The sequence below is a fragment of the Gallus gallus genome, chromosome 3 (assembly GCF_016699485.2).
Source record: "Gallus gallus isolate bGalGal1 chromosome 3, bGalGal1.mat.broiler.GRCg7b, whole genome shotgun sequence".
Taxonomy (NCBI): Eukaryota; Metazoa; Chordata; class Aves; order Galliformes; family Phasianidae; genus Gallus; species Gallus gallus.
This window is the reverse complement of record NC_052534.1, coordinates 86,501,320-86,524,829: the sequence shown is the minus strand read 5'-3', so window position 1 is coordinate 86,524,829 and position 23,510 is coordinate 86,501,320. Positions and strand designations below refer to the sequence as shown.

The following is a 23,510-nucleotide window of genomic DNA, read 5'->3' as shown; positions in this document are numbered from 1 at the left end:
CGGCCCCTCGCCCCCTCCCGCCCTCCCGCCGCGTTACACGGGGATGGGCGGCGACGCGGCTGCCGCAGTCCCGGGCCCTCCGCGCGGCGCCGCCGGGCCGCTGCCCGCCTCCTCACCTCGGCTCCGCGAGCGGCCCGAGAAGACGGATTTGATGGGGTGTCTGCCCTTCTGCAGCCTGCGGTGCCAGCAGCAGAAGAATAGAATGGTGGCGATGGTACCCAGCAGCAGCAGGAGCAAGAAGAGGGCGCACTGGATGCTGTAGGGTCTCAGCAGGACCAGGAACGCCGCCGCGATCATGGCTCAGCCGTGCGGCTGCCGCCGTGCGAGCGCGGCGGTGCGGAGAGCCGGGCAGCCTCTCCCCCCAGCAGCGGGGCGGGCATCGCTGCCGGCCCTGCGCTGCTGGAGCCGGCGGGAGGCGGGGGCGGAGGAGGGAGGAGAAGGAGGAGGAGGAGCGGGCGGGCTCGGGGCTGTGACTCAGCAGCGGCGGCAGCGGTTGCGGTGGGGTTTCCCTCCGCGCGGCTCTGAGGAGCGGGCGCGGCGCGCTGGGCGCCCGCGGGCACCGGCGGGCGGGGCGTGCCCCGCATGGCGGCCGGGGGGAGGAGGAGGAGGAGGAGGAGGAGGAAGAGCCCCGCGGGGGGTGCGCGGCCGCGGCGGCCGGTGACATCACGCGCGGAGCTGCTGCAGAGGGAGGCGGAAAATGGCTGCTGCCAGGTACTCCCGGGCAGGAGCGGGAGGGAAGGGGCCAGGTGCCGGCGGGAGCGGGAGGCGAAGCGGCGGGAAGGGCGGGAGGAGAGATGAGGTGAGCGCCTGAGCGTGGCGCGCGGACCTCCCCTGGTTCCGAGCCGCGGTTTGTGCCCGCAGCACTGAACGCCGAAGGCGGGCGGTACCATCCGGACCGGGACCGGGCGGCCGTCTGCGGAGATCCCGCGCGCCTTCACGGGGCGCTGAGGGAACGCCGTTTTAAACTGCGTTGCTGCGCTCAAGGGCGATTCCCGTGCTGAGCGTATGTCCATCTTGGGTGTGAGCACAAGAGGAAAGATTCTGGAGCTTTATAGAATAAGGATTGAATCTCCGTGTGGATGCGGGAGCGATACTGAGGTGTCACCGCGCTACCAGGTGCACACGCGTGCAGCCACATCCACCCTGCAGGAGGTAGAGCAGGAAGGATAGGCAGAGGGAAGCAGGCTGTGGTGGCTTAAATCGGAAGGGAAAATGTGACCTTTATGATGCAAAATTTCCTTCATCGCTGAGCAAAAGGCAGTGTTACTCCTTAATGTCCGGGAAAGCTGTTCTGAGTGGGAGGTTCTTGACACCGGTTGGGGCAGCCAGAAGATGTAATATCTTGACCGTTAGGTCTGTGCTGTTTTACCTCAGGAATTGTATGTTACGAAGTGATATAATCCAGTTTATGCCAACAAAACGGTCTGCCATCTGACTTCTTGACGTGGGCAGCTGCAGTCCGGCAGCCTTTGATTTAAAGCTTCCCCTCACTCGCTGGGAGCTGACAAATGCCGTGGGGCTGTGTTGTGTCACGTGACGCCACACCGAAATCCCCCCCCCCAGTACCGCAGTCCGCTGCAGCAGCGTGGCGTTAATGCAGATTACCTGGAGATGGTCGTACCGCCCCGTGTCACCCGGCTGCAGCGCGGGGTGAAGCGCTGTGACGTCCCCAGCCTTGCTGCAGTATCTTGCAGGAACGAGGAACTTCTCAGCACCACTCATGTGCTGATTTATGTTGTTTTCTTACGGGATGTTCCGGGAAACACAGCGCAGAGGTGACTGCACAGTAAGTTGCAGGGAACTCACGCTGGATCGATGACAAACCTCTCATGCTAGGCTGCTGCCTTAAAGTTTGCAGCTTTTCCTGTCTAAGCCTTAGAGCACATCCGTGTCCTGAGGATAACATTTTGCCAGGAATCTATGATAAATTACGTGGCAGCAGCTTAATGTTTTTCATATTCAGGAGAGAATTCGGTCTGGTACAAGAAATGCTGACGTGTGGTTTTTTGAAGAGCCACTGCTCCGGGCTTTTGTGCCTACAGTCTCATGCACACCACGCTGCTGCTATGGCTTTCTTTATGCTTATCACTAATGTCTCCTTGTTAAATACTGCTTATTGCAGTGTGTGGTTAAAATGTTACTTTCCTAGTGAATAAAGTTTGATGAAGTGTTTCGGCATTAAAAATAAGCAAGCAATACGTGGCTAGGTTATTCCAGATAGTAATTAAGACAAATCATAGTGTGTATATATATACATATATATCTTTGAGATATGGTGTTTTTTTTAATATGAACTTCTTTTCAGAATGTTTTCCAGGGAACGTTTCATAAATCTTAAGAATGACAAGCAGAGAAGAGAAAAGGAATGAGGAGAGAAGGTTAAAGAAAGCCGTTGGCTCCCACCTGAGATTTGACCTCAGAAGGAGAATCCCAGAGGTGAACAGGAGGTGATTCAGACAAGAAGTGAAAGAAGGTAACCAAGTTTTAAGGCTGACTGTGGAAAGAGCAGATCAGAACAGAGATCTGGGTTGTTGAGAGGCTGAGGCAAGTCTGACAAGGTCTTACAAATAAAGAATTTAGACCCTGCAGTAAGTACAGGGATCTGCTATTTCAGGATATGCGTGATACGGCTGTACTTTTGCTGTGATATGAGATGGTGGGAGGCAGCATCCTGTGATGCTTGTTTCAATAGGGCCCACAGAGCAACCGAGCAGCTGCAAAGTCACAGCCATAGCTGAAGTTTGCAGAAGAAGGCTTGGAAGCAGCCTTTTGCTTTAGCAACGCTGAGGGAGGAAGCAGCGAGATATGCGTGGGCACGAGGGAGGGAAAGGAAAGGTTCTGCTTCACAGGCTCCACTGAAAAGAAGTGACTTGCAAATATTTGCAGTGAAAAGGGACAGGATAGTAGAGGATATTGTTTCTTAGGTTGCAGTCACTCGAGGCAGCTGCTTACCTATTTTAAAAAGCTGTGGGAAGCACAGGAGCAGCAAACTGTACATCCGAGTTCTCCAGTTTAATGGAAGAATTGAGCAGGGAATGCGATGCAGCAACAGCCATCTTCCTGCGGGGAAACAAGTGAGTGGTGACCTAAAATATTTTTCCACTCTGACTCTCACAGAATCCTGTTCTGACTTAGCAGTCTTGCCTAGCAGGACTGAAGACAGGGATCCTTTCTTCCCTCCCCCTTGCCCCGTATGCAGAATTGCAATGCAGTCTGTTGAGTGGAGCATAGCTTCAGCAGCTCTTGAAAAGAAACGAAGAATCATACCTGAGTACGAGGGGTTAGACTATAAGGAGGAAACAAATTGAAAAAAACAGTTGAAAATATCATAGCATTTCAGGTGGAGAAAACACATGAACAAAGATCTGCTGACCTCCTGCAGTGTGAGCTGTGGCATTCAGGGGCACTCAGCAGTCTGAGAAGGCATCGCTTCTCCTGCTGCTTTGGGCCTTGTGGGCTTCATTTGACAATTGCAAGGCTCTCTGTATCAGCAGGCCAAAAGAAGAAAGTCACATGGTAGATCTGATGATGCAGACATAGGAATAGGAGATGACATGTTATATGATTCCAGAAGAGTAGTGAAAGAGTAAATTTTTAGCTGAGGAAGTGAAAGGATAAGATCATTTCTTTTCTCTCTTACGTAGATGTGCTTCAAGGACCGTGTTCCTGCTACTTAATTGTAATTAAGTAAAGTATTCTGCTTAAATAACAACTGGTTAGAAGGGTTCTCTAATCATGTAATACTTCTTAACAAAATATTTAGTAATTTTCTAATCAAGTGGGAACCCAGAAACAACATAAGTAAATACGGATAATATCATAGTGTGTGTATTAACAACTTCATTCAAAGGCATAATTGACCTTTTCCCCCCAGAATTGTTCTTCAGGGGTCACACGCTGCCTTCAGTGTGCTCTCTAGCAGTTTAAGTGTGATGTATGAGTGTATGTTGTGAGGCTTTCTGGTAGATGATTAAACCTTCTAAAACACATTCTTCAGCTGAAAGAATCCTTATCTTGATAAAAGCATTGGGTTTCAACAATTTGTTATGTGAAATGATGTGTTCTAAATTCAGCAAAGCTATTGAAAATCTTCATTCTGCCGAACTGATTAAATTTTTTGCTCCGTTCAGTGCTTTGTATGTTCGGTCAGCACATTACTGCTATTTAATTCTAGCACTGTCCTTGAAATTAAAGTACATATTATTTGAAATCATTCGAGAAGAGAAGCTAAGCTGTAAAGGTTACATGATCCACTCAGGACAAAGTGGTTTAATTGAAGTGCTGCAGAATAGAACCCGGATATGACTGGGAAATTTTGCAGGCTGCGAGTGTTTCAGGTGATGGTGGAAAACCAAGTTCCTGCCTCCTTAATATATGCAGAGGTAATTGTCCTTGTTGTATGAGCTAATGAACCTTCAGAACTTGCTATTTTCTCTCTCTGTTTATTGGACTGGATGTAATCACATGGCACAGGAGCTGTGCAGCTGTCGACTCAGAGCATAGAGCATTGCTGGGAAAATGCTGGCAGGAATTCTGGGGGCAAAAATTGACTTTGCAGATAGACGGCTGATTTTGAGCCTAGATAGAAATGTATGGAAAGCTCCTACAGCTTTTTTTTTTTTTTTCCCTATTATGGCACCGATATGCCCGTGTGTCCTTGGTTAAAATTTGTTCCCTGTTCATTTTTGGCAGTGTCTAATGTAGCAGTTGTCAATCTGAATATGGTATTGCATCCCAGAGGGGATTGCACTTTATTAGTATTATGTATATAATTAGTAGTTGCTTAAGGATTGCTTCAGACCAATATTGGTCTTTCAGCTATTATATTACTTTATAAAGGTAAGTTGAACTGTGAATGCTAAGATGACATTTAATTTTACAGGAGGAGGAAAGAATAGGTATAATAAGGTCTAAGCTTTTTTTATTCTCTCAGGGAATACCTTTCCATAAGTTCTCCTATGTGCATACAGAGCTACTCTTGGTTGCATTCATATTCCCTGAAGTAATTGGACAACATATATGTCTCTTGTTCAAGCTCATGACCTTTAATAGCAATAAGGATTTGTTGGGTTTTGTTTTTTTTTTTTAACTGGATAGCATCAAGTTCATTCCTTCCCACTGATATACACCGAAACCAGAGCAATTGAGAAAGATCTTTGGGGTAAAAGAGTGTCATCCAGGCATGACTTCTAGTCTACTATCACTCACCTATGGCAGCTAATAGGACATGTGAGTAGAGATAGTTAGGATGCCACTGAATTATTATATACTGACCAGAGATCAAGCATGGAATTTCTAGCTGCTATTTCACTTCTATGCTCTTGTAGTTGAGTGGATAGTGTTTCTGATAGTAATGCTTTGGGACAGCACAGTTTATCAGAATATATGATAGATTATGCCACCAAAAAGATTAAGATGCCTCCTCTTACAAGCTCTCACACCAGATTACTAGTGAGTTTGAACACTGCGTTAGTTGCATATGGAAAGTACTTCTGATACTTCTTCAGCCTTTTATATGTTTCTTCAGCATGTGTTAAGAAAATAGTATTTGGCTGTTACACAGAGCAAATGCAGCTTTTGCACCTCAGCACAGATTTGCATCTAATCAAACTCCCTAACTGAATAACTTCAATAACTGAAGCGTAGAGAACAGTTCTCTTTTTTTTTTTTTCACATTTAGTGCCATTTGAGATGCCTAGAGTTGGCAACCATCCTTATGAGCATGGAAGAGGGTCTCAGCCCTATGTACAGTATGTGCTCGTAAGAAAGGGTAGTTGGAAGCTGGGCATAACAACGCTGGAATCTGAGATAGCTCCGTATATTTCTTTTTAGACAACTTAACTGGGCCTTTGAGCATTTGAAATAAGCTAAATTTATCTCCCCTTGGCTTTGGTTGAATTCAGCAGGGGCTTGGCTCTTTTGAGTGATGGAGGTGCTCTAGACTGAGGCATCTACACAGGCAGTTGTGATGAAAGACCCGTGGAAGACTTGCACTTCTGAAGTAGTAGCTGAAGGCCAAGCACAGCGCCACCAAGCACTGGTACTAGTCACCTATATTTGGGCAGCCAAATTGATCCCTACTTCTTCCTCCAGTGATTACAATGATAACTTAGACACCTAGTACACCAGTGACACCTCAATCATAATCTAGAACTGAATCCCTTAAAGCCCAGTAATAATACCGAATTGCTATCTTTAAGTTTAAGTGAACACTGTTTTTCACTATTAGCTGAGTAGGTTGTTAGAACAAAAGTTAGGTACTCCAAGAGGTATTAAATATATCTGCTTGATAAATTCATTATTCTTCCTTTACTGTCACTCAGTATTACACAACAGAAATATGCAATTTGATGCAGAAATTGGACCGTCCCCAATAACTTTCTTCAAACTCGTAATTTAAGCCACAGTCCTGCAAAGGTCTGTGACATATTCGAGTGTTGATGTTATTTTATAGAGCTTCTAGGTTACTAAAACTGTCAGCACAAAGGACACTGCCTTGAAAAAGAATAATTGTTTTGTGATGTTCATGGGCCAAACACACGGATTTTAGCTTTAGACAAGATACAGGCCAAATTCTGTATGTAACTCTGGATTCCAAATGCTACTGTGACTTCGAAGGCAATGAGACATTCTGTGTAAATAAGGCTAGTTGATCTTGCTTAACTATGAATAGCATTGCTTAAAATATCTGTGATTATTCTGAGGCTAATTATACTGGGGTAATGATCTACAGCCAGGAGGTGAGCTGCTAGTAGTGTGAATCACGTAGTTTTATCTTTCCTGTCAGTGGAAGACAAGTGGGATCGTTTCTGCATATTTACAGCCTTGAAAGTTGCAGAGATGTTCTGGTACCCACTCCCCAAGGTTTCCAGCTGATTTTCAAACACCAAAATGCAAGCAAATCTGCACTATATGTTTGTACTTTTAAGTCATGCTTTCCCATAAAATGACCAAGGTATTACACAGAAAATATTTTGAGCAATAACAATGCTTCAGTGCTCTTTTAACACTGTCTAATTCCATTGATATCACTAGTAAGTCTTCCATTGGTTTCAGGGTAGTAAGATTAGAAGCTACAAAAGGTTATATAACATATTTAAATAGGGTCGTATTTTCCATCATAAATTTGATACAGAGAACCAGGAATTCTGCTACTTTAGTGCAGGCCAAGAATTTCATGTCAACTGTGTGTTTAATGTCCTGACAATTTCAATGTAAAATGCCATCATCAAAATAACTCAGACCAAGTGTGATGCTGCTATTCATCACGCTGACGTGAACTAAATAGTGAGATAAATGAGTTCCCAATCAATGTTTGGGGGTTTGTTTGTTTGTTTTTGTGGTTGGTTGGTTTTGAATTTGGGGTTTTGTTTTTGTTTTGTTGTTGTTGTTCCTCCTTTCTCTCCTCCCCCTGAAAAACTGGGATTAACAATGGCTGAACGTAGAGGGTAGACCATATAAATTGCTAGCATTTTATTAGGAGACTCTGCTTACACGGTTGCAGTACAGTTTCTTGTTTTGCTGAAATTAGTGGCAAAGCTCTATTTTAAGTCAGAGTAGAATCAGACCCATTGAGTAGGCCTACAATCTCATGTTGTAAATTTGACATACTTTACACTGCATTACTGAAAGGAAAGAGAAATAATGATCTCAGCATGCCATCTGCCAACTCAATCTGAATGGAACAGACTATGTCAGTCAAAGGGTGAGATGTGTCTTTAAATGATTTTTGTGGGGATTTTTGTTGTTGTTCTGTCTTTTGGGGTTGCTTAGTAACAGTATTCTGTGTGCAAATTTGTAGCATCTGTGCGGAATGCAAGATGTTAACGCGTTTGGTAAAATCAAGTCCAGTTAATGTTTCCTCTGCAGAGCTTTACAATTAAATGGCTTCTTCTGTATTTTTTCCCCTCTACAAATCACTTTATTTTAGAAAAAGACGTGTCTTTGAACAGCATCAGATAGTAAATTAACATTTCAGCACTTCTCAAATAAGTAGCCAGTGTTTTCAAATGGAGAAGACAGCAGAATTAAGCAACTCGAACACAAGCGGCTTTGAAAGGCTCTGTAATTCTGTCTCTGTGGTCAGTAGCTGCACTCTGGGAAATGTCTGTGAGCAGTTATATGTCTTCCAATTAAACCGCTGAATAAAATGCTTACGGTCCAAAATCTTACTTGATGACTTGCAGAACTGTGTAGGAAAGATTTAAAACAGAGAACCAATCAGATACACTTTAGCAGACTTCATACTTCATCCTTTCAGCTTCATATAGCATGAGGTCAACTGGAATCTGTCCCTCAGCTTCAAAAGTAGAAAAAGCTAATATAGAGTGGATTGGAGCAAGCCAGCTTCTATAAGGACACAGCTTAGCCCCATATGGTCACTGAATGATAGTCAGTGGAGAGAAATAGGCTCTCTCAGACAGTAGGTCATCTCTCTGAGATGCGTATTTTAGGGTAAGATGAATCACCTCTATTTCTGCAGAGGTAGAGAGAGCCAAGTGTGACTAGACAACCTCTCATTTTTAAGGCTAGTGAAAGTAAAAAGAATCTTGCTCCACGTTATTTTATTTCTATTTTTTGTGGTGATACAGTGTATTTCACCTTTGATCTGTTTTGGCAAAGAAAGCGCTTTACAGAGAAGCATCTGCAGTCCTTAGACAAGTGAGAGGACAGGGTGAGAAAACGCTGCTGGACTTCTCTCCCAGTAAGTGAAATATTTTTCTGTTCCTTTTCTTCATTAGGGACATTTTGTTCTACCTTTCCATTCTCCTTAATCACAGGCTGGAGATGATGCCAGCAGACAGTTAGATATTATCCCCAAGGTCCCTGAGTTGTCGTAATAAATTCTGTGAAAATATATGGTTTGATTAATGTGTACTGAGGGAGCTGAGGCCATACCTTCAATAACAGAAAAATGCTAACACTAACTATTGCACTCTGTTCCTTTTATTTGGCAATATAATAGTTATGTCATTTTTTATATAACGTAAGCATCTAAGCTGATGCCTGGAGGAGCTGCAGCAGAGGCGAGGCACCTGGCCAGTCTCTGTTGTTCCCTTGAGCTGCCCTCCTGCCTTAGCATCTTCAAAGCAGCAGGAGTAGAAGGGCTGAGTGAAGGCCTCATAAAGCTGCCAGGGAGCTTTCTGACTCCTTGCAAGAGCTAAAGGAATGGATATGTCTCATTCCTGCTCCCGTGACTCTGTGAAATCCATTCCTAATTTCTCTCAGAATCCATTGTAGCTTATATTTTAACTTGGCAGCTGTTAAGATGCGTAGTGAAATCAGTTTCTCTGTTTACTAGTACACCCTCCCACCATAGGCAAGAATCTTGACAGCTCAAAAGATCTTTATAGATGATTTAGACAAATTACTGAGCTCTGAGCCCTGCAATGTTCGTGGTAAAAATTCTCCCTAGCTCTGACGAGCAGATTGGATTTGTCAGCACTTCCTGTTTGTCCTGCCATCTTGCCCTGGAGCACTTTTCATGGATCCAGGTGTATGAGGCCCATGCATACCTCTTTCTTCTCCTCCACCTTGGATAGGTTATTTGGTGTAAAGACTGAGAGGGATTATACATGCCACATACCACACAGTGTCCACAGCAGAGCCCACAGCTGTTGCGTGGGGCAGAACATCGAGAAATCCACATATCCATGGATCTTACTAAGCTCCAGAGCTCTGGGCAATCATCACTGACCTTCCAGGATTTGAATCACTTGTGCATTCAGTGCTTACCTGGATCTGGCAGGTAACGCCTCTCTGTCACAGACCACAAACATCAGAAAGTATGTGTCTCAGTACAAAGTAAGGAACACAACACAGCTACATTCTCATAGAGTATAGCAGGGAAACACAAAAAAGCACAGGTCAGTTAATCAGCTGTTAGTCTTAGCACATTGACAGCTCTGACTTTGCTGCAAGTCTCTTGACATGATGTGGGCCTTTAGGGGAGTAACGAAGGAGCTCACAATTGCCAAGGGCCAAACAACAGAAAGAAGTAAAAGTCTGCTGGCTGAATATGCCATGTGATTCTGGAAGTTAACACCTTCATGCTGAAGATGAAAAAATACTGATGTTGCATACACAGTTTGTTTTAAATCTAATATATTGTTTGAACAAATGTCCCATTTAATTTTGGTTCTTACCTATTAAGTCAGTGCTGAAACTTTTCTTCCTTTGGCTTCTGCCTTGTCTGTGTGTTTATTCATTTGAATGATTCTTTTCTGTGCGGTAAGGATCCACCCAGTGTGGCTATGTGACAGAATTGGGCCTCTGGTGATTCATGCTGGGCATAGGCTGTCTCCTCTCCAGAATTTACATAGGATAGATTTTTTTCTTTAAACAAAATTAATGTGAATTCTTGTAAACGCAGTCTCCTTTCTTTAGCAGTTCAGTAGTTAACCATCCTTCTGCTGTCACACTAAACACATTCTGCAGAAAAGCATGATTTAATATTCTTTTTAATGACCATTTCTTATGCAGTTTACCTCTTTTTATCAGTTAATATGTTGACAAGTGCACAGTTGTCTTATGCAAATTAACAAGTTCACCTCTGCTGAAAAGCCAGCTCTTTGGAGGCACAGCATAGATTTCATGAATAGTGGTGAGCTGGGCTTCTGCAGATAAATTGACTTTGCTTCTTCCAGCACTTCAGACAGATTTTCTCACTTTGACATAACAGCCCCACATTATTCTCCTCTCCCAGCTCTGAGTTCCCTTTCTGACAGCATCTGTGTGAGGCACTATATTTTCTTCTGACTGATCGAGGCCAAGTAAATCACAAATCCTACTGTCACATCTGGGAACTCTTGAGTTTGCAGCTCTATGAACTGACAGGCCAAATCATATGTTTACTGGAAAGAAGACCAAGGTTTGACAAAATCAGTTTATCTGTTTCAAGAATTTTAAAGTAGAAGATATCTTCTCTGAGTATAATATGAACTGTTTACATTTTCAATAGAGTTTAATAACTCTTTGAAAGGGTATATAATAGTAGGACAAGGGGAAATGGTTTTAAGTTGAAGGAGGGAAGATTTAGGTTGGATATCAGGGGAAAGTTCTTTACAATGAGAGCGGTGAGGTGCTGGAACAGGCTGCCTGGGGAGGCTGTGGATGCCCAATCCCTGGAGGTGTTCAAGGCCAGGTTGGTTGGGGCCCTGGGCAGCCTGGTCTGGTATTAAACGTGGAGATTGGTGGCCCTGCCTGTAGCAGGGGGCTTGAATCTTCATGATCCTCGAGGTCCCTTCCAGCCCAGGCTATTCTGTGTTTCTGTGTTTCTTTAATAATGTATTAGAAAAAAAAATTAGAAAAACACAACACCAAGTATTACTTATTTCCTTCTCCCAGTGTGCAACATTTGTGCTTTAAAAAGTCTTAAAAATAGCTCATAGCATTAACAGTATTGTTTCACATAGGCAGAGGATTTATCTGTGTATTTGCATCTGTGTTCTCATCACTGCTGTTGTACTTCATGAAGCAGCAGAGCTGACTTCCAGTCCTATAGTTTCATCAGTACATCAAGTTTTCCACTGTCAGAATGTGTCATACCTCATCTAGTCAGTTGTCCTGAGTTGTTCTGGGCTATTTTTTATGGGGCTGCAATTGTCAACTGTAGTGCCGCAAGATGACGAATACCACCCTGGAAGTTGTGCATCCCTTTTAACAGCACATGGAGCCAGTGCTTTCATTCTAAAGAAGGTTTGGTCATAGCTGTATCTTTTGGTCCGAGGAGGTTGGATGGTCACTGATGCTGAAAACTTTGGTTAAGGTAAATGTGGTAATAGAGATCACAGGGAGGAGATCAGTTAGGCATGACAGTAATTTGGAAGCAGTGGTTCTATAAGTAAAAGCTGTTTTCTGTGAATATTTTTGGAGATAATTTTCTTTCTGACATTGACGTGTTGAGCTGACCATCTCCATCTTTCAGGGAAGATAAAACATGCTGTTTGGCTAGTTTTTGCTTCTTTACCCAAAATATTTTCATAGAACAGAGTTATCACAGTCTAGGAATAAGAACTTTTTGGGGCGAAGGGGTTTAAAGTATTCTTGTAACATTCCTGTGGCATGGTGCAATAATAGTTATTTTTCCTATGACACCCTACAGGCTGTGTCTGTATGACAAGAAAACCATTTAAAATGAAAAAATTCACACTGTTTGATTTTATAAATGACAACTCACTGCAAATTGGAGAGACTTCATGGATTCAGGATCTTCCCAGTGATGACAATGAACTAGAAGGATTTCTGAAACCAAATGAACATGTGCTGGTAAACTGGCCTGTGGGAGAAAGAAAGACAGAAAAGCATCTAGTGAAAGTTGTATACATGAGTGGTGAGTGTAGATGCAGAGCATTTGTCTGATAATATATTTTAATCTAATTGTAAAGTTTTGCTACGTAATTTTCTGTGCTTTGGCCTCTTTTTCAATTCACTTCAGATGACCCCCAAGAGCTGGTGGAAATGATGCAGAAGATACTACAAGAGGATGAAATTACGAAGATACAAGTCCTTGGAAAAGGCAAGAGGAAGAGGATAGAAATGATATTCTCAGAAAGTGAAGACAGTGACCTGGATAAAGAACAGGTGAGTTTCTGCCTTTTGTTTGCCTGAAATCAGTATGCCCATAATGTAATGAAATAGACCAAAAATATAGATTCTTCACAGTGCAGTACAATGAATATGGGTAGTAAAGGCAGGGTAAAGGCAGTCTTCATGTGATAACCCAGCAAAATAACCTATCGAGGCAGTTAGGCCCATACATTTTCTCTTTCGCTGTTCAAAGAGGGAAGTATTCAAGACTTTGGGGCCTACAGGAAAGCAGGAGAGAGACTTTTTACAAGGGCAGGTAGTGATACAACAAGGACTAATGGCTTTAAATTGAAAGAGGAGAAATTTAGACTACACCTATGGAAGAAATTCTTTACTCAGAGGGCAGTGAGGCACTGGCACAGGCTGCCCGGAGAAGCTGTGGATGTTCCATCCCTGGAAGTGTTCAAGGCTGGGTTGGATGGGGCATGGATAACCCGGTCTAGTGGATCGTGTACCTGCCCAGGTAGGGAGTTGGAACTGGATGATCTTTAAGTTCCCTTCCAACCAAAAGCCTTCTGTTATTTTGTGATTCTGTTTACTCCAATAGGACAGAGGTCCGACTACAGCAGAAACAGAGACTGGGTTTGCAGAGCTTTGCATTGTGCTGAAATGTGCAGTGGCATAATGTGGGGAAAGACATATATTACTGACTTTTTATTATGATTTATTTTTCATGAATACTAACTGTTAAGGTTATGTGCACAGTGAATAAAAGTTCACAATATGCCATGAGATTACAATGAAAGTCTCTGTATGAATGCGAAGATGCTATTATGCTCTTGTTCATAGCAAAAGATGATGAAGCATATAAAAAGAAAAAAAGCATTACAGGCATCTGCTCCTGCCAGCATCCTGAGTCAACTTGAAGCATCTTTAATTAACAAACAGGTAAACATCTCATTTTCAGCAATTTTAATCTATTAAGCAAAAGCAAACTGAGATGTTTTGGTAAAGATAACAGTTCTAAAAGATATTGCTGTAGAATGGAGAGCAAAGAGAATAATACCTAACAGTTATGTATTATTTTAACATTTCATTTTGAATTTTAATAGGAATGGTAATATTTATATTCAGTGACAAGTGTTATTACAGTGCACCAAGTCTGCTTATACATTCTGTGTATGAAGAGAATATTCTAATTTAGCTGGATATTTTAACATTAGGTTTAATGCTTTAATTTTATGTTGTTGTTGCTGTAGATAGCTCTAAGTTTTGGGGGTTGTTGTTGTTGTTGTGGTTTTGTGTTTTTTTTTCAGAGAGAACCATATTCAGGAAGCAACTTTCTATGCAGTGAAAGCAGCAGTGATGATGAAGAGCCTTTATTTCAACTGTCCAAAGTGGAACTGTGTGCCAAAATAAAAAGTCTCAAGAGGAAGCTGACAGACACCATGAGAGAAAACTGCCGCCTGAGGCAGTCCCTGGTGATGCTTCAAGGTACAGTCGGGGGAAGTTTTCTGATGAAGAGGGAAACCTGGAGGTCACGAAGAGCTTGATTTATAGGAGGCTATCTGAAGGGAAATTGTGGATGCTCAGGCACTTGATGTGATCAAGGTCTACCGTTAGCACCAAAGCCTTTAATACCTAGGAACATTTAATTCCAGCAGCACTGGTATTAAAAATAAACAGACAAAAAAACTGTCTTCTGTGGAGGCCATGCAATCAGTTAGAAATGGAAAAATGTAACTCTTGTCGGTTGTTCTGAAGAAATCTGTCTGTATACCACATATAACCATCAGCTTAGCTCAAATATTCCACTGACCAGTCCAACATAAGCTGTTTCTTAAGCAGTTTTTCTTGATCTACTGAGATTTTCTTTATTCTGGAGTGATTTAATTTCTAGTTATGTTAGAAATTCCGCATTACTGATAACCTGAATTCATTTGGGTACAAAAAATTTAGTCCTTTTCCAGAATATTTTTAAATCTATTTCTGTAATGAATGAACCCTTAATCATGGTCATTTCTGAAGTCCCTCTTACTTCTTATCCCTTACTCTGGGGCAGCCGAAACAGGATCTGAAATTCTAATCCATTCATGGAGGAATAACATTTAAAGACAATATGCTGCTCCCGTTGCCGGCTTCCTTACAGCATTCTTAGACTGCCTAATGTTTCTTTGTCATAGAATTTTGCAAGAGCTTAATCATTTCTTTGACCATCTAATTCTAGAGAGAGAGAATAGAAACAGAGTGTGTTAAAGCAACTACTTGGACTCTTTTTGCAGTATGACAGGAATCTAACTGCAAAAATATATATGCTTATGTAATGAGTCTGAAAGTTTTAATTATCATTTTATCCATCGTTTTTGATTTTATTTCAGTGTTGCCACAGGCAGTCACTCATTTCGAGGAGCTGGTGGGGATGGCTGAAGCACTGCTCAAAGGGGGAGTGACAACATCTACATCCAGTCTTCATTCACATGCTGTTTGGAAAGCATCTAACAACTCTTTAGCAGATGTGTATGCAGCTATGCATAGTAACTCCAGCTCGCCAATAACGTTGAATGTGGAAGATGAGGAGCAACCAACTGAAAAACAGGTCAGTTAGAAGGCAATTTCAAGCATAAAAAACAAATCCCAGTATACTGCAAACTTTACTGTTGCAGTATAATGAAATTAAGCATTGGTAAATGTCATTATATCATGAAGCTCCTTTTGTACTGATGACTCTTTCCATGAGAAACACTAGGCTTAGTTCAGCATAATAGTACACTCTCAAACTGATGTCATTGGCTTTGCGCGTCTGTAACTAAGGGCAGAATGTTGGTGCATGAATTAAATACTGAGATCCAGAGATAACTTCCTGCCTAATGTTTTGGGTTCCAAAGGGGAACAGAAGTGTTTCAGAGATAGTCTAAGAAAAATGCCAGCAATTTGTTGAAACTGTTAATAAGTAAATAGAGACTTGTATGTTACTACTTTTGTTCCAGACAGTGAAGTAGAAATTCAGATATATATTATACATAGTTACTGAATAAAGCAGTTCATCAGTTCTCCATGATTGTAACGAAGCATAGCTGAGAGCTCCGAGCCACAGAGGCTGTAAAGCATAAAGACTCAAGAGAAAGAATAGTTAGTGGGGTACCAAAAAACAATGAAATCTGTTAAGAATTATCAAGGTATCATGCTTTGACTGTATATTGCAATATACAAAATCTGATCTCCAAAGAGATATAAATTTTCTAAGCAACCTAGACTTGCCTTGATAGAAGTGATTCAAAATTGCACATTAGAGATTTCAAATGCTTTCTGTACAACTGTGGTATGCCGAAATTACTCTCAAAGCCTAGGACCAGATGTCACAGTTCTTAGGGCATGTCTACTCAGAGGCAGAAATATTAGTTGGGCATAGTGCCATGCTCTGTGCAGATTGCAGGCCAGAACTGGATCGCATCCAGCCTGCATGGAGTGCAAACAGAAGGGTTTAGTTATGTCTGAAAATGTCCTGTCTCCGCTAGTGAGTAATAAGCTTGATGAACTGTTTGCTATTATGTATAGGGATCTTTAGTCCAGTACATGCTTGCTTCTGAAAAAAAATCTATACTTGTGTACAGTTCCAAACATTGAATTGCATGCAAGTTTAAAAATTGATCTCAATTGCAGTTTGGAGGGATTACTTTTGAAATTGTGGTAAAAGAAAGAAAATACACTTTTAAAAACTAAAAAAGGCAATAGTATGTATAACTTATAGTGAACTGCAATAGTTATGTCAATGACCAGTTTTGTTTTGCAGTTCAAGATTGAGAAGTGGCAGATCGCACTTTGTAACAAGAGCAAACCTCAGAAGTTTATAAACGACTTGATGCAAGCACTTTATACGCACGAATACATGGCTACGCACAGCCTGACAGGTGCAAAGTCATCCTCTTCAAAGGATAAAGCAGCGAAACCAGCTATGAATCAGAATGAAGTTCAGGAAATCATAGGTGATAACTTGTTAACGTTACTCAATGTGGCACTGATTTGACAAAGGGCTGTCTCTGACGGAGGGTCACTAATACTTAACAGCTGTTCTACTCAGGTTATGTGTTGTTTTACATTTCCTTCTTTGTCTCCATGTTTTTTTTTTTTTTTTCCAGCCCATCTGTTAGGAACTCTGTCAGTGAAATGCTAAGTAGTCATCGTACTTCTGTTGTGTGGATTTTGTGTTTTAAGTGACTACTCAGGAACAGTGATATTATCACGTTTTGGATTTTAAAGGGCTAACATGCAGTGGTCAAATTGGACCATGGCAATAACAGATAAAGAAAATGGAAGACAAAGAGAAGACACACTCGGCTCAAATTTAAAACAATGTCTGCTATATTCTGAAGTTAGTGAACATTAAAATTTTGACATTTTAAATACTGCTTGAGGCAAAGCGAGATACTAAGTATGGGAGATAGGAACAGCGATCAAAGAAGCAAGCAAAATTTGTCTTATGCTGAGGTTTAAGGCAGAAAATATTTGGTGAATAGGATAGACCCCCAGTTCAGATGCAAGTAGCTGATTTAAAGAAAACAATGTTTGGGGAGCATATGAAACTTGATTTTTACTGGATTCACTCCTGTAGCTTAATACTTTAACAACATAGCCTAAATTCCTGTACCGGAGTCCCTCCCCCATGACAATTCCCTCAGACTACACCACTTCACTCAGTTCCCATCTCAGTTTGTCTTCATTTCCTGTACCTTTGTTCCATTTTGTTGAAGTTGGCCGGCAGTTTCAAAAGTTATCAGTAGGATTCTGATGATACAGTTGTGTAAGCCTCTTTTCCTTGAAAATATACCCAGAGAAAGAGGCCTAAAAGTAGAACAGAGAAGGAAGGAGTGTGTAAAATAGTGAAAATTTAAAGGAGGTAAGATGAGACAATTTCAAAATGCTGTATAAGAAAAATGAAGAAGATTTACTGGAAAGATCTACTAGTAACTTTTCTAAAGGAAAAGAGCTAGGCAAAACTGAACAAGGGAGCAGGAAAGACAATCAGAACACTGAATACTGTGTGCTGTACAAAGTTCAGTGATGAGGGGAGCCTAACTGAGAAGTCAAATAAGTTTGTTAAGAGAAATGAGAACGTTCCTGAATTCAAACAGAAAAGTGTCAGCATTATGAAGGAGGAGAGGAAAAATAAGAAAGTATTTCTGGGAATTCTAGGAAATGAAAGAGGAGGAAAAAAAATCAAGGGAAGTGAGGATGATGAAGGAACTTCATTAATTGCTGATGTTAAATCCTGCTAGTGCCACACTCAAAGTTAGATGAGAAGTAGAAGGGAAAATTGGATGTAGGAGGCATTGTCTGCAAATGCAAAATTGATGAACAAAACCTGTAAGATTCAGAGGTGTGAGAAGTTGCATGGATAGGAATAGGTCTGATGAAAACTAAGGAAAGGAGAGGATGAGCACACTTACCTTGGAAGCTCTTGTTCCTTCTGCGTAAGCCAAGAACAAGCACAGAAATACGCAAGACAGAGAGAAAAGCAAAGCAGATGAAGTAGCGAATAAAGACAGAAAAGCAACTAGAGCTGAAGCAGAAGTAGCCAGAAATTTCAGAGATGCAACAAGTGCATTTTAGATCATGGATCTGTGGTTTCCCTAATTTGGAGGACTCATATGCCATCTCTTTACATATTTTGCAGGAATCACAAAACAGTTGTTTCCAAACACAGATGATGCTTTAATTAGGCGAATGATGGGACAAAAACTGAACAATTGCACCAAGAAGCCACTTTTAAGCAAAGATCTTAACTCAGGTGCTTTTCAGAAGCATGGTTTTTGGTAAGTCTTTTATATATACTGTAGCCTGCAATGTGGAATTCCGTGTTCTGCCCTGTAGTAACAAAAACTAAAAGCAATCTTATATTTATCATGAAGATACATGTTCACATATGCATTGCAGCTTGGAATTACAGTGCAAAAAGGTGGTTCATTCTACATAAAGCATCACAAATTAGAGGAGAAGACAGAAGTAAATGCATGGAGTTACTTTGATCAATGTATGTTTCAGATTTACCATTATCTGCCTTTCTTATCATTTTCTATGGACTCTTCATAGACTAGGCAACACCATTTTCATGACAACTGTTGTGCCTTAATTAACCTACAAGTAAAGACAGAGAAAATAGTCACCTGTTTAGTACCTGCTGATAAAATTACTGTAGGAAAGCTGAACTAACATTCTTTTACCAACAGAAAAGTTTAAATTATCAAGGTAAGAAATTATTAACATCATTCTTAATATAGGCATACTTAACCCTGTGTACAAGACTAATCGAAAATTGCTGAACTCATCCCTACTGTCAGTCAGCTATTCATGTAGTACTGTTTCCATATGTATGAGACATACATATCACAACAGTTGGGGTTGAGAAGGACATCTAGAGTTTGTCTAGTCAAACCCCTGCTGCTCAAAGCAGGATTACCTAGACCACATTGCTCAGAGCTGTCTTCAGCTGGGCTTTAAATATACCCAAGGATAGTACTCCACCATCTCTCCAGGCAGCCTGTGCCGGAGCTCAGTCACCCCTCACAGTGGAAAAATGTTCATAAGTTCAAGTTGTCTATAAGCCTTTGTAACAAAAACCTTATTTGGTGAGAGTGTGCAGACACATCTGCAGCATCTGTAGAGAAAAATATCCTATATGTATTAGATTGTATGTATACATATACTCATGCATACACCGCCCCCCCCTCCAGAAGAGTATACATAGCAATTCTGGGAATGATGAGAGGAAAGTGTGAGAGGTTAAAATCAGTCAGACAGGGCGAACAGATTTGTTCTTAGATTTTCCATGTAAAATATTGTTTCTTTATGGTTTAGTTATACTATGCATGTTTCAAATACATACTTACAACTGTAATTTACTATAAAACAAAACTGAAGATATTTGACTATGATACAAACACTGTTGTTTGAAAAGTAGCAGTGCTTTACTATTAAAATTCCTCTCTAAACCACCTTCTCCATGGACCACCAGATGTCTGTGAATTACTACTTGAGAAATACTCAGATAATATCTGTTGGAAGAATGCACACACACAGTTTTTCTCATCTGGAAACAGTAAACAAATGTACCAGCCTACCTAGAATACAGTTTCCAATGTTAATGTTTTTCTCCTAGGCCTCACAAAACAAAGGTCCTCTGTATTTGGAACATATAGAGTGCCTTGATTCACTGTAGTACTCTTTCTTGTCCTTGACCCAGAAGATAAAAATAACAGCATAGAAGGACAGGCTTAGTCTTCTCTAAAAATATTAAATGCTAAATACATGGTATTCATGGTCTTTTTAATGCTGCCTGAAAACTTTTCAATTTAAACTTGATATCTTAAAAGAAAAATGTGTTTGTCTGTTGTTCATATGTGCTTATGTAAAGTTCATTCCAGTATCCACTGCAATCAATGCAAATGCTGTCTGCATAGTCTCTCTTGAATGGATGCCTTTTAGAATTCATTTGTAATGGTTTAATTTTACACCTGTTCAGAATTTCTTCACTCTAAAGGCATTTAAATACCGTGTAACCAATCATCCCCAGGGTAATGGTGGTGCTTCCTTTAACTCAGGAGGCACAAATTTCCTCTGTAGGAAAATCATGAAAATTTAAGTGCTCACAGTCTCAAAGTTCCACTTTGGTCCACTTCAAGAAAAAATCCTTCTGTGCCTTAGTAACAACATATAGGTTAATAACAAATTGGTTATAAGCTATCAAACTGGTGATACTGCAGTTATGGTCTCCTCATTCCCTATTCATGTTTCTCAAGCATACAGTTTTGAATTTGGATTAAAATCTGAGACGGGCAGACTATTACTGTCTCAGATCCATTAGGCTGAGGTGAAACAATGAAAAAGGGAATGTGTGAATGAAGAAAACTAGTTAACTAGCTACTAAACTCTGCTGCTTGGAAACTAAGAACAGCGGTAGTTGCACATTTAATATGAATATTGCACACTCAGTTATAAACTGTCTTGACAGTGGTTCAGCAGCTGCTCCTCAGGACATCATCCCTTCGGCTGCTCCTCCCAGCACACGAGACCAGGAGGATGATGATACAACAGCTGCTAATGCACAAATTCAGCAAAGCCACAGCCATCTGAGTTCTCCACCTCTCAGCGCCCCAGGTGAGCAGGAGTGTTTCAAACCTACTTCTAAGGTGGTGTGTCATCTCTCCAGAAGCTCACAAGCGCCCTCTGCCAACCAGGGTTGTGGGCAGGATCTCAGGAATTCAGACAAGAAATAACAGAATGTACTTCATGCCAGCTCAAGTTCCCATTGGAGATGAAAGAATAGTATAAAATTAAAATGAAATAATACTTATTGGGCCTAGCACCATTGGACAGAAATACTGCAAGCAGAGTAGAAGCTTGGGAGCCAATTCCTCAAGTGAAAATCCCTCGGCTTAGGAGAAATTAAGGCATATTAATATATTTGGCTTTAAGATATTATTAAATAAATGCATGTTATACTGTAATTCAAAAATATATAAACTTGATCCAAAGAATACAACAACTGCTCCCCTTAGTTAGAAAAACACCACATTATTTAAAGTAACACCAAGAGAATTTTATAAGAGGATCCTTAATTCCCTTGCTTTCACCTTGACAGCTGATGGAAAACTGCTTTACTGATCAGAGAAGGCTATTACACATACTGATTCAAAAGAGATACAGAAGTATGAATAGAAATACAACAAATATTTGAGGATGCTGTTAACTTAGAGGGAAGAAAAAAATCTCAGGGCAGTGAAACTATATTTCCTGAGATGTCTACAAGAAAGAAGCAGCTCATTTTTAACCTTCAGAAGTTGGAAAGGCAATGAAAGAAGCCTCATTCTTTCTTAGCTCAGGGAAGAGTGCCCTAGGATAGCTTGCTGGGTTGTGGAGGCCATGGCTTCCCTCATAGGCTTTTTGATGCTGATGCTTTGGTTTGGCAGCTCTCATTCTCTCTTCCTTGACCTCTGGGTCCAGAAAGTAAATATAACAGTTCCCCCAGCCAAAAAATGGAAGATAATCTCTGTAAAGCAGCTAGTAAAGGACAGAGCTGCCAGCTCTTTCTCTGTATGTCTTGATTATGGTACACTGCTGTTGGATTAGAGAGTAGGTGGAGAGGTAGAACTTGTTCCTTGTGGGGTTGGCACCAGAAGTCCCCCATCAGCTGAGTAGTTCCTCTTGAGCTGTGACACCATTGTCCCAGGGGCACAACTAGCAGTCATGTACCCTGAATTGCCTGAGAAGGATGAGGAATGGTACTTTTTTTTCCTTTGTGGACTGATTCTGGTTTGTTTTGTAGTGTGGGAAAGAGAGGACATTTGGATTATAGCTTTCACACATGAGGGTATTTCTTCCAGAACAGAGAGTACTAACAGTTAAATGCATTTCATACTTGGCAAACAAGCAATTAATGAATCAAGATGGAAAAAACAAAACAAAACATAACAAAACAAAAAAAAACAACCATGACTAACTTAATTTGAGGATTTCTAGAACTAGAAACAGTATAAGGGTGAATGCAAGGAAAAAAATCAGAAGGTAAGGTTAGCAACTGAATACCTCTGAAGAGAAGTGCTGCAAAACTTCCTTTATTAGAACAATGCACTAATAAAAAACACTGTAGAGAAGACTTCTGGATGGGATGGAGGATAACTAAAGTGATCTACTAGCCTCATTCATCTCTCATGTCTATCAGTTCCTTGTAAATAGGATTAAGATGAAAGCAAATAGGACAATGTGATGTAAGTTCCACCTCACTGCCATGCATCAAATGTAACTGGAGGATGTTTGCTATTATATATATTTTGTATATGTATCTGTATATACAGTGTACAAGAATGTATATAATTAATCATATTTTTGAAGCAGATTTCTATCAAATAAAATGAAATATTACTATGTCTTAGTTCCTTTTTTAAACCAAGGGTAAACAGGGAGGAAAATGTGAAGAGTCCATTCCTCTCTCTTCCCTGAAGTATATGACTCTAGTTATCCTATGGCATAAAACAAGATATATAGCTTCTACCCAACTAACAGAAAAGCTGCACTTGGTGCAAGGTGACTGCAAAGGAAGAAAGTATGACTGGTCTTCCAAAATGGCACGGACAAACTTGGAGAACACAAAATTGAAGACTAAATAATTACAGATTAGAAACTACAGAAGGAGAAGGCAGAACAGTTGAATACTGCTCCCAGATTTTGCAGTAAAATCAAAATTAATTGGCAATGTGTAAATATGTCGTGTCACGTAGTGTAAAATTCTGATAAGTGTGATAGAGGACACATCATCTTCATTACTCAGCACCAGAGAAGGCTGACAGCTACTGCAGAAAAGCATAATAGCAATACGACTGCATAGCATTTAGAGAGACTACTGAAGATTCAGTACTGAAAATAAAGTAAGCAGCACTAAAAACAGTCACTTGAACTATTTGCTTTTATTACTGCACTTCAGATCGAATTTGAAGATTACAGTAGAAAAGAAGTGGACTGTTGTATGTTATGAACTGCTCATTAAGAGCACCCACCTGTTCTCTAAGGAGGAAGGATACTACAATCTGCGAACAATGGAATGGAAACCTTACTGTAAAAATACGCTATAGAAAAAACAGTGTTCTCAGTGGTTTTCATGCATGTCAAGTTCATATCCTTTCTTACTATGATATATAGGTAGGAGTCAGAAAAAATACATCAATATTTTACAGATGAAGAGCAAATGACACTATGCAGTGTTAATGCTAGAGGGAAATCAGGGGTTAAAAAGGCAGTATTTCATTTTAAGGACCAAGGAAAGAAACATGGAAATTAAAATGTTTAAATTCTATGAAAGAAAGTGATGATTTTCAAAGCATATAATAAGTACGTGGTTGCTTACTGAATCTCTGAGAAGGCCTGCTCAGGAACAGCTTCCACATCCTCTGTAATCCCAACTTTGTTTGGACGTTTGAATGTGGGGATTTTAG

General features: G+C 40.9%; 2 protein-coding genes across 40 annotated transcripts in view; one reads left to right on the top strand and one right to left on the bottom strand.

Moving 5' to 3' along the window:
• Window positions 1-417, bottom strand: part of DST (dystonin) — a 295,306-nt gene extending 294,889 nt beyond the window's left edge. For 26 of the 32 annotated variants that reach the window (XM_015284861.4, XM_015284867.4, XM_015284863.4 and 23 more), the window contains exon 1: window positions 117-417. In XM_015284861.4, coding sequence (XP_015140347.2) covers window positions 117-297 — 181 coding nt within the window. In that variant the 5' untranslated portion in view covers window positions 298-417. The remainder of the gene's footprint in view (window positions 1-116) is intronic. The other 6 variants (XM_046939288.1, XM_040698440.2, XM_015284889.4 and 3 more) reach the window with 1 other exon arrangement.
• Window positions 418-656: 239 nt separating this feature from the next.
• Window positions 657-22,446, top strand: BEND6 (BEN domain containing 6). 8 transcript variants are annotated; one of them, XM_040698443.2, is made up of 11 exons: window positions 657-711; window positions 2,306-2,473; window positions 8,592-8,704; window positions 12,104-12,331; window positions 12,437-12,582; window positions 13,378-13,476; window positions 13,845-14,022; window positions 14,907-15,124; window positions 16,319-16,511; window positions 18,200-18,338; window positions 20,534-22,446. In XM_040698443.2, exons 4-11 carry the CDS (start codon window positions 12,115-12,117, stop codon window positions 20,796-20,798), a joined length of 1,455 nt encoding a protein of 484 aa, XP_040554377.1. In that variant the 5' UTR covers window positions 657-711; window positions 2,306-2,473; window positions 8,592-8,704; window positions 12,104-12,114; the 3' UTR covers window positions 20,799-22,446. The 8 variants fall into 8 exon arrangements, 7 of the variants coding, with proteins under 7 accessions (XP_040554377.1, XP_040554378.1, XP_004940514.2 ...); XM_040698444.2 differs by having other exon boundaries at window positions 657-1,786; XM_004940457.5 differs by lacking the exon at window positions 8,592-8,704.
• Window positions 22,447-23,510: the final 1,064 nt, after the last annotated feature.

Excerpts from the sequence above, each read along its gene's own strand:
- BEND6 (XM_046939289.1), top strand. The coding sequence starts at position 3,041 with ATGCAGCAACAGCCATCTTCCTGCGGGGAAACAA. Across the intron at positions 14,023-14,906 it reads GTCCCTGGTGATGCTTCAAG|TGTTGCCACAGGCAGTCACT; the intron begins GTACAGTCGGGG and ends ATTTTATTTCAG. Across the intron at positions 16,512-18,199 it reads TGAAGTTCAGGAAATCATAG|GAATCACAAAACAGTTGTTT; the intron begins GTGATAACTTGT and ends CATATTTTGCAG.